This window comes from Equus przewalskii, chromosome 15 (genome assembly GCF_037783145.1).
Source record: "Equus przewalskii isolate Varuska chromosome 15, EquPr2, whole genome shotgun sequence".
Taxonomy (NCBI): Eukaryota; Metazoa; Chordata; class Mammalia; order Perissodactyla; family Equidae; genus Equus; species Equus przewalskii.
In genome coordinates, this window is record NC_091845.1 from 37,217,379 (window position 1) to 37,229,597 (window position 12,219).

The 12,219-nt window shown below is 38.3% G+C and overlaps 2 protein-coding genes across 4 annotated transcripts in view; both read left to right on the forward strand.

Annotated features, from left to right (window-relative positions):
* Nucleotides 1–9,879, forward strand: part of RRP9 (ribosomal RNA processing 9, U3 small nucleolar RNA binding protein) — a 32,997-nt gene extending 23,118 nt beyond the window's left edge. The window contains exons 14-15 of one of the 2 annotated variants that reach the window (XR_011526953.1): nt 9,127–9,243; nt 9,741–9,879. Coding sequence is in view for 1 of the 2 variants with exons in the window: in XM_070575165.1 (XP_070431266.1) it covers nt 9,127–9,168 (42 nt within the window). In the remaining variant the exon portion in view is untranslated. Of the gene's footprint in view, nt 1–9,126; nt 9,260–9,740 lie in introns of those variants that run through there. The other variant, XM_070575165.1, reaches the window with a different exon arrangement.
* Nucleotides 9,856–11,698, forward strand: IQCF1 (IQ motif containing F1). Of its 2 annotated transcripts, XM_008513068.2 has the most exons (4): nt 9,856–9,994; nt 10,184–10,294; nt 10,430–10,492; nt 11,237–11,698. In XM_008513068.2, the coding sequence occupies exons 2-4, from the start codon at nt 10,289–10,291 to the stop codon at nt 11,681–11,683; spliced, it is 516 nt and encodes a 171-aa protein (XP_008511290.1). In that variant the 5' UTR covers nt 9,856–9,994; nt 10,184–10,288; the 3' UTR covers nt 11,684–11,698. The 2 variants fall into 2 exon arrangements, with proteins under 2 accessions (XP_008511290.1, XP_008511291.1); XM_008513069.2 differs by lacking the exon at nt 10,430–10,492.
* The last annotated feature ends 521 nt before the right edge of the window (nt 11,699–12,219 follow it).

A 12,219-nucleotide genomic window follows, 5' to 3' on the forward strand; every position in this document is an offset into this window, starting at 1 on the left:
CTTCCAATTTTGGGGGTGCTTTTTATTTTTAAACTTTATTGAGTTTTACTGAGATATAATTCACATGCCATACAATTCACTCATTTAAAGTATACAGTTCAATGGTTTTTAGTATATTCACAAATATGTGCAAAGAACACCATGGGTGTCTTCCTTGCTTACTAAATTCCCTTAACAGTTCTAGTAGTTTCTGGGGTATATTTCTTTGGGAATTTTTATGTACATAATCATGCTGTCTGCAAATAACACAGACACAATTCTTTAAAATATCTTTTTAGGCGTTGCGTTTCACTTTCTTACCTTATTGCACTGGCTAGGACCTTTAGTACATTGTTAAATAGAAGTGGTAAGAGCAGACTTTTTTGTTTTATTTCCATATCTTTATTTTTGAAGGTTATTTTTCTGAGTATAGAATTCTAGGTTGGCTTTTTCCCCATTTCTTTAGCACTTCACAATGTCATTCCATTTTCTTCTGGCTTCTGTTTCTTTATGATGGCAAGTCATCTATCATTTTAATTTTTCTTCCCCTAAATGTAATGCAACCTTTTCCCCTGATTTCTTTCTAAAGATTTTCTTTTTATCTGTTTTGGCAATTTCACTATGTTGTGCCTACATGTGGTTTCATTTGTATTTATCACGTTTGTGTACTTTTTTGACCTGTCTTTGAGCTTAATAATCTTTTCTTTTTTTTGAGGAAGATTAGCCCTGAGCTAACATCTGCTGCCAATCCTCCTCTTTTTGCTGAGGAAGACTGGCCCTGAGCTAACATCCATGCCCATCTTCCTCTACCTTATATGTGGGACGCCTACTACAGCATGGCTTGCCAAGTGGTGCCATGTCTGCACCCGGGATCCAAACCAGCGAACCCTGGGCGCCCGAAGCGGAATGTGCAAACTCAACCTCTGTGCCACCAGGCCAGCCCAACAATCTTTTCTTTTGTTACCCTATCCAGTGAAGTATATATTTTGGATATTGTATTTTTCAGTTTTAGAATTTCTACTTAGTTCTTTTATTTGTTTTTTAGAGTTTCTACTTGTCTGCTGAAATCCTCCATCTTTTCACTCATTTTGTCTACCTTTTACTCTAAATTCTTTATCCATTATATCCACATTTATATCATATTAGTTATTTTAGAGTCCTTGTCTGCTAATTCTGACATATGAGTCATCTATGGATCTGCTTCTATTGATTTTTTCCTTTTGATCACAGGTCATATTTTCCTACTTCTTCATGTGTCTTGTTTTTAAATTGTGTGCCAAGCACTGTGGATAAAAGCAGTGGAGATGAAGGCAGGCCATTTGTCAAATAATCAGGAGTTCTGTTGGATTGGGACTGGCTTGCCACTTTAGTTAATTGTCATCCACCTCAGTTTCAAGTGTCTTGTGGGTGGGATAAGACCCCTTTCTTCCTAAGAACTGTGGAATCTTAGCACTGTGAGACTCGAGATCACTCTCTGCCATCCAGCTCAGTCACCGGCTCTCTGATCCAGCAGAAGCCCGATGAGAAGAGTGGTGATTGCAGACGACTCTGCGTGTGGGGCTTTTCCAGGGAGCCATTAGTCTAATAGCTCACACGCATCAGTTGAAAGTTCAGCTGGTTTCTGCTCTACTTATCAACATGTCTCTGCATATGGCAGACTCACCCCTCCATGTCGCTGTATCCAGAAATTTAGTAAGGATTCACAGGCATGAAAGCAGCCACCAACTTCTGTTTAAATTTGGTTCACTTGGACTTTTTTCCCTCCAGCTTTTTTTGAGGTAAAATTGACAAATATATTTAAAGCATACAATAGGATGATTTGATATAAGTATACTTAGTGAAATTGTTACCACAATCAGGTTGATTAACACATCCATCACCTCACATAGTTACCTTTTTCTTTTTTTGGTGAGAACACTTGATATCCTTTTAGAAAATTTCAAATATGCATATAGTGTTATTAACTATAGTCACTATGCTGTACATTAGATTCCCAGATCTTATTCATCTGATAGCTGAAGACCTGTATCCTTTGACCAGCTTCTCCCCATCTTACTAACCCCTGAGCCTCTGGTAACCACTAGAAATCACTCTTGTTTTTATGAATTCGATTTTTTTTCAGACTCCACATAGAAATGAGATGGTAAAGTATTTGTCTTTCTCTGACTGAGTTATTTTACTTAGTATAATTCCTCTAGGTTCATGTCATTGCAAATGGAAGGATTTCCTTCTTTCTCATGGCTGAATAATATTCCAATATATATCTGTATCTGTCTATATCATCTATCTATCTATAGATATAAACACATTCATCTATATATCACATTTTTAAAATCCATTCATCTGTTGATGGCCACGTAGGTTGTTTCCATGTCTTGGCTAATGTGGATTCAGTGAACAGGGGAGTACAGGTTTCTCTTTGAGATAGTTATTTAATTTCCTTTGGATATATATCCAGAAGTGGGATTGCTGATCATATCCTAGTTATATTTTTAATTTGGGGGGAAACTCCATACTACTTTTGTAGTGGCTGTACCAATTTACATTCCGCAAACCGTGCACAAAGTTTCCCTTTTCTCTACAGCCTCACCAGGTCTTGTTATCTCTTGTCTTTTTTTTTCCTGAGGAAGATTTGCTCTAAGCTAATGTCTGTTGCCAATCTTCCTCTTTTTTTTATTTGAGGAGGATTAGCCCTGAGCTAACATCTGTGCCAGTCTTCATCTACTTTGTATGTGGGTCACCACCACAGCATGGCTGACAAGTGGTGTAGGGCTGTGCCCAGGATCTGAACCCATGAACCTGGGCCACAGAAGTGGAGTGCGCTGAACTTAACCACTACACCATGGGGCTGGCCTTTCTCGTCCTTTTTTTTTTTAAATTGCGGTAACATTGGTTTATAACATTAAACAATAAATTTCAGGTGTACATCATAATATATTTTGAATTCTGTGTAGATTGCATCATGTTCACCACCCAAAGATTAATTACAATCCATCACCACACATTTGTGTCTAATCACTCCTTTCTCCCTCCTCCCTCCCCACTTCCCCACTGATAACCACCAATCCAATCTCCATTGCTATGTATTTGTTTGTTGTTGTTTTTATCTTCTGAGTGAGATCATACGGTATTTAGCTTTCTCCCTCTGACTTGTTTCACTCAGCATAATACGCTCAGGGTCCATCCATGTTGTCACAAATGGCCGGATTTCATCATTTCTTATGGCTGAGTAGTATTCCATTGTGTATATATACCATATCTTCTTTATCCGTTCATCCCTTGATGGGCACCTAGGTTGCTCCAAGTCTTGGCTATTGTGAATGATGCTGTGATGAGCATAGGGGTGCATGGATCTTTATGCATTTGTGTTTTCAAGTTCTTTGGATAAATACCCAGCAGTGGAATACCTGGATTGTATGATAGATCTATTCTTAATTTTCTGAGGATACTCCATACTGTTTTCCATAGTGGCTGCACCAGTTTGCACTCCCACCAGCAGTGTATGAGGGTTCCCTTCTCTCTACATCCTCTCTAATGCTTATTAGTAAATAAATTTCCTGTCTTATTAATTATAGCCATTCTGGTGGGAGTGAGGTGCTATCTCATTGTAGTTTTATTTTTTTAAAGATTGGCACCTGAGCTAACAACTGTTGCTAATCTTTTTTTTTTTTTTTGCATTTTCTACCCAAATCCCCCCAGTACATAGCTGTATATTTCAGTTGTGGGTCTTTCTACTTGTGGCATGTGGGATGCTGCCTCAGTCTGGCCTGATGAGTGGTGCCATGTCTACATGTAGGATCCGAACCAGTGAAACACTGGGCCGCCAAAGCAGACCGCGCAAACTTAACCACTTGGCCATGGGGCCGGCCCCCATTGTAGTTTTGATTTGCATTTCCCTGATAGTTAATGATGTTGAGCATCTTTTCGTATGCCTGTTGGCCATCTGTATATCTTCTTTAGAGAAATCTCTGTTCAGATCTTTTGCCCATTTTTAAATTGGGTTGTTAGTTTTGTTGTTGTTGAGATGTATGAATTCTTTGTATATTTTGTATATTAATCCCTTATCTGATATATGATTTGCAAATATCTTCTCCCAATTGTTAGGTTGTCTTTTCGTTTTGTTGATGGTTGCTTTTGCTGTGCAAAAACTTTCTAGTTTGATATAGTCCCATTTGTTTATTTTTTCTATTGTTTCCTTTGCCTGGTCAGACATGGTATTGGAAAAAATGCTGCTAAGACCGAAGTTGAAGAGTGTGCTGCCTGTGTTTTCTTCTAGAAGTTTCATGGTTTCAGATCTTACATTCAAGTCTTTAATCCATTTTGAGTTTATTTTTGTATATGGTGTAAGATAATGGTCTACTTTCATTCTTTTACATGTGGCTGTCCAACACCATTATTTATTGAAGAGACTCTCCTTTCTCCATTATATATTCTTGGCTCCCTTGTTGAAAATTAGCTGTCCGTAGATGTGTGGGTTTATTTCTGGGCTCTCGGATCTGTTCCATTGATCTGTCTGTCTGTTTTTGTGCCAGCACCATGCTGTTTTGGTTACTATGTCTTTGCAGTATATTTTGAAATCAGGGAGTGTGATACCTCCAGCTTTGTTCTTTTTTTTCAGGATTCCTTTGGCTACTTGGAGTCTTTTGTTGTTCCATATAAATGTTAGGATTCTTTGTTCCATTTCTGTGAAAAATGTTGTTGGAACTTTGACAGGGATTGCATTGAATCCACAGATTGCTTTAGGAAGTATGGACATTTTAACTAATTCTCCCAATCTAAGAGCACGGAATATCTTTCCATTTCTTTGTGTCCTCTTCAATTTCTTTCAACAATGTTTTATAATTTTCAGTGTAAAAATCTTTCACCTTTTGGTTAAGTTTATTCCTGAGTATTTTATTCTTTTTGTTGCAATTGTAAATGAGATTGTATTCTTAATTTCTCTTTCTGCTACTTTGTTGTTAGTGTATAGAAACACAACTGATTTTTGTATGTTGATTTTGGATCCTGCAACTTGACTGTATTCATTTCTTATTTCTAAAAGTTTTTTTGAGGCTGTTTAGGGTTTTCTAGATATAAAATCATGTCATCTGCAAACAGTGACAGTTTCACTTCTTCCTTTCCAATTTGGATCCATTTTATTTCTTTTTCTTGCCTGATTGCTCTGGCTAGGACTTCCAATGTTATGTTAAATAAGAAAGGTGAAAGTGAGCATCCTTGTCTGGTTCCTCTTCTTAAAGGGATAGCTTTCAGTTTTTCTCCACTGAGAATGATATTAGCAGTGGGTTTGTCATATACAGTCTTTATCATGTTGAGGTATTTTCTTTCTATACCCATTTTATTTAGAGTTTTTATCATAAATGGATGCTGTATTTTGTCAAATGCTTTCTCTGTATCTAATGAGATGATCATGTGATTTTTATTCTTCATTTTGTTAATGTGGGGTATCACATTGATTGATTTTCAGATGTTGAACCATCCCTGCATCCCGAGAATAAATCCCACTTGATCGTGGTGTATGATCCTTTTAACGTATTGTTGTATTTGATTTGCTAGTATTTTGCTGAGGATTTTTGCATCTATGTTCATCAGTGATATTGGCCTGTAATTCTCTTTTTTTTGTGTTGTCCTTGTCTGGTTTTGGTATCAGGATAATGTTGGCTTCATAGAATGGGTTAGGAAGCTTCCCCTCCTCTTCAATTTTTTGGAAGAATTTGAGAAGGATAGTTATTAAGTCTTTGAATATTTGGTAGAATTCACCAGGGAAGCCATCTGGTCCTAGACTTTTATTTTTTGGGAGATTTTTAATTACTGTTTCAATCTCCTTACTGGTGATTGGTCTATTCAAATTTTTGATTTCTTCTTCATTCAGTTTTGGAAGGTTGTATGATTCTCAGAATTTATCCATTTCTTCTAGATTATCCAATTTGTTGGTGTATAGCTTTTCATAGTATTCTCTTATGATCTTTTGTATTTCTGAAGTGTCTGTTGTAATTTCTCCTCTTTCATTTTTGATTTTATTTATTTGAGGCTTCTCTCTTTCTTCCTTCGCGAGTCTAGCTAAAGGTTTTTCAATTTTGTTTATCTTTTCAAAGAACCAGCTCTTGGTTTCATTCACTTTTCCTATTGTTTTTTTTAAGTCTCTATTTCATTTATTTCCACTCTGATTTTTATTATTTCCTTCCTTCTGCTAATTTGGAAGCAGTTTGTTCTTCTTTTTCCAGTTCCTTTAGGTGCAATGTTAGACTGCTTATTTTATTTGGGATTTTTCTTATTCATTGAGGTAGGCCTGAATTGCTATAAACTTCCCTCTTAGAACCACTTTTGCTGTATCCCATAGATTTTGGCATGTCGTATTTTCATTTTCATTTGTCTCCAGGTATCTTTTGCTCTTGTTAGTGTATAATAACACAACTGATTTTTGTCTTGACTTTGTACCCAGAAACCTTACCGAATTCGTTTATTAGTTCTAACAATTTATTGGTGGAGAATTTAGGGCTTTTAATATTTGGGATCATGTTTCTGCAATTAGAGATCATTTTAATTTTTCTTTTCCAATTTGGATGCCTTTTATTACTTTTCTCACCTAATAGCTGTGGCTAGGACTTCCACTACTATGTTGAATAAGAGTGGTGAGAGTGGGCACCCTTACTTATCTTGTTCCTAATCTTAGAGGAAAAGTTTTCAGCTTTTCACTATTGAGTGTGATGTTAGCTGTGGGCTTGTCATATAAGGCATTTATTATGTTGAGGTACGTTTCATCTCTATCAAATTTGTTGACAGTCTTTATCATGAAAGGATTTTGAATTTTTCAAATGCTTTTTCTATATCTATTGGGATGATCATATGATTTTTATCCTTCATTCTGTTAATGTGGTATATCACATTTATTAATTTGCATATGTTGAACCATCCTTGCATCCCAGGGATAAATCCCACTTGATTGTGATGTATGATCCTTTTAAAGTGCTGTTGAATTTGGTTTGCTATTATTTTGTTGAGAATGTTTGTATCTATGTTCTTCAGGGATATTGGCCTGTAGTTTTCTTTTCTTGTAGCGTCCTTGTCTGGCTTTGGTATCAGGATAATGCTGTCTTCATAAAACGAGTTTGGAAGTGTTCCCACCTCTTAAATTTTTTGAGAGAGCTTGAGAAGGATTGGTATTAATTCGTCTTTAAATGTTTGGTAGAATTCACCAGTAAAGCCATCAGGTTCTGGTCTTATCTTTGTTGGGAGGCTTTTGATTACTGCTTCAATCTTCTTACTCACTATTGGTCTGTTCAGATTTTCTATCTCTTCATGATTCAGTCTTGGTAGATTGTATATTTCTAGGAGTTTATCCATTTCTTCTAGGTTATCCTACTTGTTGGCATACAGTTGTTCATAGTAGTCTCTTATGATCTTTTGTGTTTCTGTGGTATCAGTTGTAAGGTCTCTTCTTTCATTTCTGATTTTATTTATTTGAGTCTTCTCTTTTTTTTCTTAGTCTAACTAAAGTTTGTCAATTTTTTTGTCTTTTAAAAATATAGCTTAGTTTTTGTGATTTCTTATATTGTTTTTTTCTGGTCTCCATTTCCTTTATTTCTGCTCTGGTCTTTGTTATTTCCTTCCTTATGCTAGCTTTGGGCTAATTTTTTTTCTAGTTCCTTGAAGTGTAAAGTTAGGTTTTTATTTGAGATCTTTCTTTTTCCTTAATGTAGGCATTTATTGTTACAAAATTCCCTCTTAGAACTACTTTTGCTGCATTCCATAAGTTTTGGTATGTTGTGTTTCCATTTTTGTTTGTTTCATGATTTTTTTTCTTTGATCCATTTGTTGTTCAGGAGTGTGTTGTTTAATTTCCACATATTTGTGAGTCTTCCAGTTTTCCTTCTGTTATTGATTTCTAGTTTCATATCATTATGATCAGAAAAGATACTTGGTATGATTCAATCTTCTTAAATTTGTTAAGACTTGTTTTGTGACCTTACATATGATCTATTCTGGAGAATGTTCTGTGTGCACTTGAGAAGAATGTGTATTCTTGTGCTGTTGGAATATTCTGTATATATCTGTATATGTCTATTAGGTCCATTTGGTTAAAGTATAGCTCAAGTCCAATTTTCCCTTATTGATTTTCAGCCAGCCCCCAGGGCCCAACAGCAGCACACAGGGGTTCAAGTTGGTGAAGGTGTCAATGTCCATGGAGACATTTTCCTATCCATTGTAGAAAGTAGGGTGTTGAAGTCCCCTGCTGTTATTATATTGTTGTTTTCTTCTCCTTTCAGATCTGTTAGTAGTTGCTTAATATATTTAGATTCTCCAGTGTTCTTTTAAATTGTTACAACTTCTTGATGAACTGATCCCTTTATCATTATAAAATGACTTTCTTTGTCTCTTATTATAGTTTGACTTAAAGTCTATTTTGTCTGATATGAGTGTGGTTGTCCCTGCTTTCTTTTGGGTTCCATTTACATGGAATATCTTTTTCCATCCCTTCACTTTTAGCCTTTGTTTATCCTTAAAACTGAAGTGAGTCTTTGTTAGGCAGCATATAGTTGGGCTTTTTTTTTTTTTTTTTTAATCCATTTAGCCACTCTCTATCTTTTGATTGGAGAACTTAATTCATTTATATTTAAAGTACTTATTGATAATGAAGACTTATTAATGCCATCTTATTGCTTATTTTCTGGCAGCTTTGTAGTTCCTTTGTTCCTTTCTCCCTCTCATGCTCTCTTCCTTTGTGAATTGGTGTTTTTCCATAGCGATATGCTTTGATTCCCTTCTTTTATCTTTTGTGTATCTTTATAGGTTTTTACTCTGTGGCTACTTTGAGGCTTACATAAAATATCTTATAGTTATAATAGTCTATTTTAAGTTGATAGCAACTTCAATTGCATACATCTACCCCACCCTGTTACTCCTCCCCTAATTTTGTTTTTGATGTCACAATTTACATCTTTTTATATTGTGTATTTATAACAAATTATTGTAGCTATAGCTATTTTTAATACTCTTATCCTGTAACCTTTATACTAGAGTTGAGTAATTAACACATCACCAAATTACAGTATTAGAGTATTCTGAATTTGACTATATACTTAGTTTTACCAGTGTGTTTTATTTTTTCATATGTTTTCTGTTACTAATTAGTGTCCTTTTTCATTTCAGCTTGAAGAACTCCTTTCAGCATTTCTTGTAAGGCAGGTCTAGTGGTGATGAACCCCCTCACCTTTTGTCTGGGAAAGTCTTTATCTTGCCTTCCTTTCTACAGGACAGCTTTGCTGGGTAAAGTATTCTTGGTTGGCAGATTTTTCTTTCAGCACTTAAATATATCATCCCACTTTCTCATGGCCTGTAAGGTTTCTGCTGAGAAATCCACTGATAGCCTTGTGGGAGTTTCCTTATATGTGAGAATTTTTTATTCTCTTGCTGCTTTTAAAATTCTTTCTTTGTCTTTGATTTTAGACAGTTTTGCAATATTATGTCTTTGATAAGATCCCTTTGGATTGAATCTGGGGACCTATGAGTGTCATGAACTGGAAGTCCAAATCTTTTCCTGGATTTGGACATTCTCAGCTATTATTTCTTTAGTTGAGCTTTCTTCCCCTTTCTGTCTGTCAGCCCTGCTAAGGATTCTGATGCTTTCTCAGAGCTTTTCTATGCATTTGCCTGCTCCACACTTCTTGTTCCCACTTGAGGGGAGGGACTCTTAAGATTGTATGCTTTCTCTCAACCCTCAAAGTCAGGCTGTATTCTGATAGCCTCCCATTTGTTTTCCCTAGGGTGGTGCTGAATGCTCAAGTTTGTGCACTTTTTCCCAAGCCTGCAGAGTCAACTTGCTTTCTATGCATGCTCACTAGTCATTTTTTCCTTGGAGAGGGCTAAACTACTGGGAGCCATCTTGGTGCCTGAGTCATAGCTGCCATTATGACATCATAGGTCTCTCCCCTCCACTTTTTCTACCCACACCATGGCTAGAGGAACATAGACCTGAGGGGATTTGAACCATCTGCACCCAATCCATGTGGGACCAGTGGTGAGTAAGAGAGAGACAGACAAACCATGCTTTTTAGAGATGTCCCTATAGATCTCTCTGGGTGAGGGAACCCTCTGACATTTGAATAATACTCTGGGAAACCCTGGAAGCTGGGAATATGTGGGATACTGGATGAAGTACGAGAGAGAGCAGCCTTACTCTTGCCTTTCCCTTAACCGCTGATTTCAGGAGAAGGACCAGCCTAAAAAAATTAATGAACACACTAAAGATGAGCCTCAGGAGAAAGGGGAACTGAATGGTTTATCTTCAGCACCACTGACCTCAGAGAAGAATATGGAGGTAGGAGGAGCCCTGACTTGGATGTCTCTGGTCCTTGTGTCTTAGTGCTTATGGCTAGTGTCTTTTGCATGGTCCAGAGCTAAGAGCAGGAATTAACTCATTCTTATCTGTCCTCTTTCATCATTTTGTTTTCAGGCTAACCCTATGAATATGGTTGAGACAAAGAGAGTGGATGATGCTAATAAGACCCCCAGAGAAGTATCACCTCCTCTCCGCATACCATACAGGGCTGGGGCTGGGAATATGGGGGCCGTGTTTGCAGAATGGAATGGCCAACATTTGGGAAGCTTGGCTTAATCAATATTGTGTGTGTGTGTGTGTGTGTGTGTGTGTGTTTGAGCTTGTACATCTATGTTTGCTTGTTAAGATTTAAAGTGTGAAAGTCAAGAGAAGTGAAGATGGGGAAGAGATAAGAGAGGTAGAACGTTTTGGGATGGGGGAAACTTTCAATACTATGGCATGACAGAGGAAGAGAGTAGGTTGTGAATTGGAGCTGGAGTCAAGGATGAAAGGGCAGGATTAGCAAAGGATGCCACTTCTCCAGCAGATGGGTGGGATCTGAAGGGAAGGGTTATAGATCTTGGTTGGGAGTGCAGGCTCACGTGGAACATGGTAACCCTTTGACTCATAGATCATAGCGTTTGCCTTAGTCTTGCCAACTTGATCTGTGTAAAACTGGTGGCCAGGGCAGATGTACTCCCATTTTACAGTTGGGGACTCTGAGATTCAGAAGTCAACGTGATGTGTCCACGTCCATTAACCAGAGAGGGCTAGCGAAGACAACTTTTGGTCTTCTGGTTCCAGCCAGTGCCTTGCCCAGTGCTTCTGAGGTTCAGAAGAAGGGATGATTATTGATAGGGAATCAGAGTCTGTTCCTGGCATACCCTAGGGCTGAAGTAGGTGGGAAATATTTTCTGAATGTCTCCTCTTTTTTCTTGCTAGATCACAGGAAACCAAAATAAACCCCCTACCAGTGATCCGGAAGTCGTAAAGATCCAGGCCTGGTGGCGTGGTACGCTGGTGCGCCGGACGCTGCTGCATGCGGCCCTCAGAGCTTTGATCATTCAGAACTGGTGGAGGCAGAAGCTAGTGAAGCTGCTGGAGGATAAGCGGCGGATGGCACTGGAGACCTTTATACAGAGGGAGTGGGCAGCAGTCAGGCTGCAGTCCTGGGTCCGCATGTGGCGCATCCATCGGCGGTATTGCTGTTTGCTCAACGCTGCCCGCATCATCCAGGCCTATTGGAGGTGCCACTCCTGTGCTACCCAGGGTTTCATCAAGGGTCACTACAGAGTCACGGCCAACCAGCTGCATCTCGAGCTAGAGATCTTGCTGGGTTCAGAGCCTTGCATTGTGACGGAGTGTATTCCCCTCCCAATAAAAGAGTGAAGTGGTTTTTCCCCAGCCTCTCTCTGTTTGACAGGCTCCAAGACATCAGGGTAAATGATGGCAGATACTTAGACTCTCATATGTTAGTTCTGAGGAATCAGCAATGGCTGTCTGAGACCCTGAGTTTGTCTCAGGGGAAGGATTCTGAGCCTTTGACTAGACTGAGCAGAGACTGACTGATTAGCAATGTCTGCCATAAATAGGAAGGTTGGAGGTACATATCTGCCATGTTGGCCAACTCAGGGAACATCATTCATGTTTGGTCTATGTAAATGGTGTCTCTCTCCCAGACTGTGTATAATGCAAGCCTAGGGGAGTGGGGTTGGTAATGACAATGGCAGCGTATTTGCCAGGAATTTACCCACCTAGGTCTAGTTGCTCAAGGCTTGTTCTCCCACCCCCATGATTGAGAAGAGCCCACCCACCCCAAGCTCTGATTCTGGCTCCTGTTGGGCTGGCTCCCATACATGGAGGGCAAGGAGAGACCCAAGAAAGAGGTACTCCAGATTGGTAGGTAGCAATTTAATAAGCAAGGG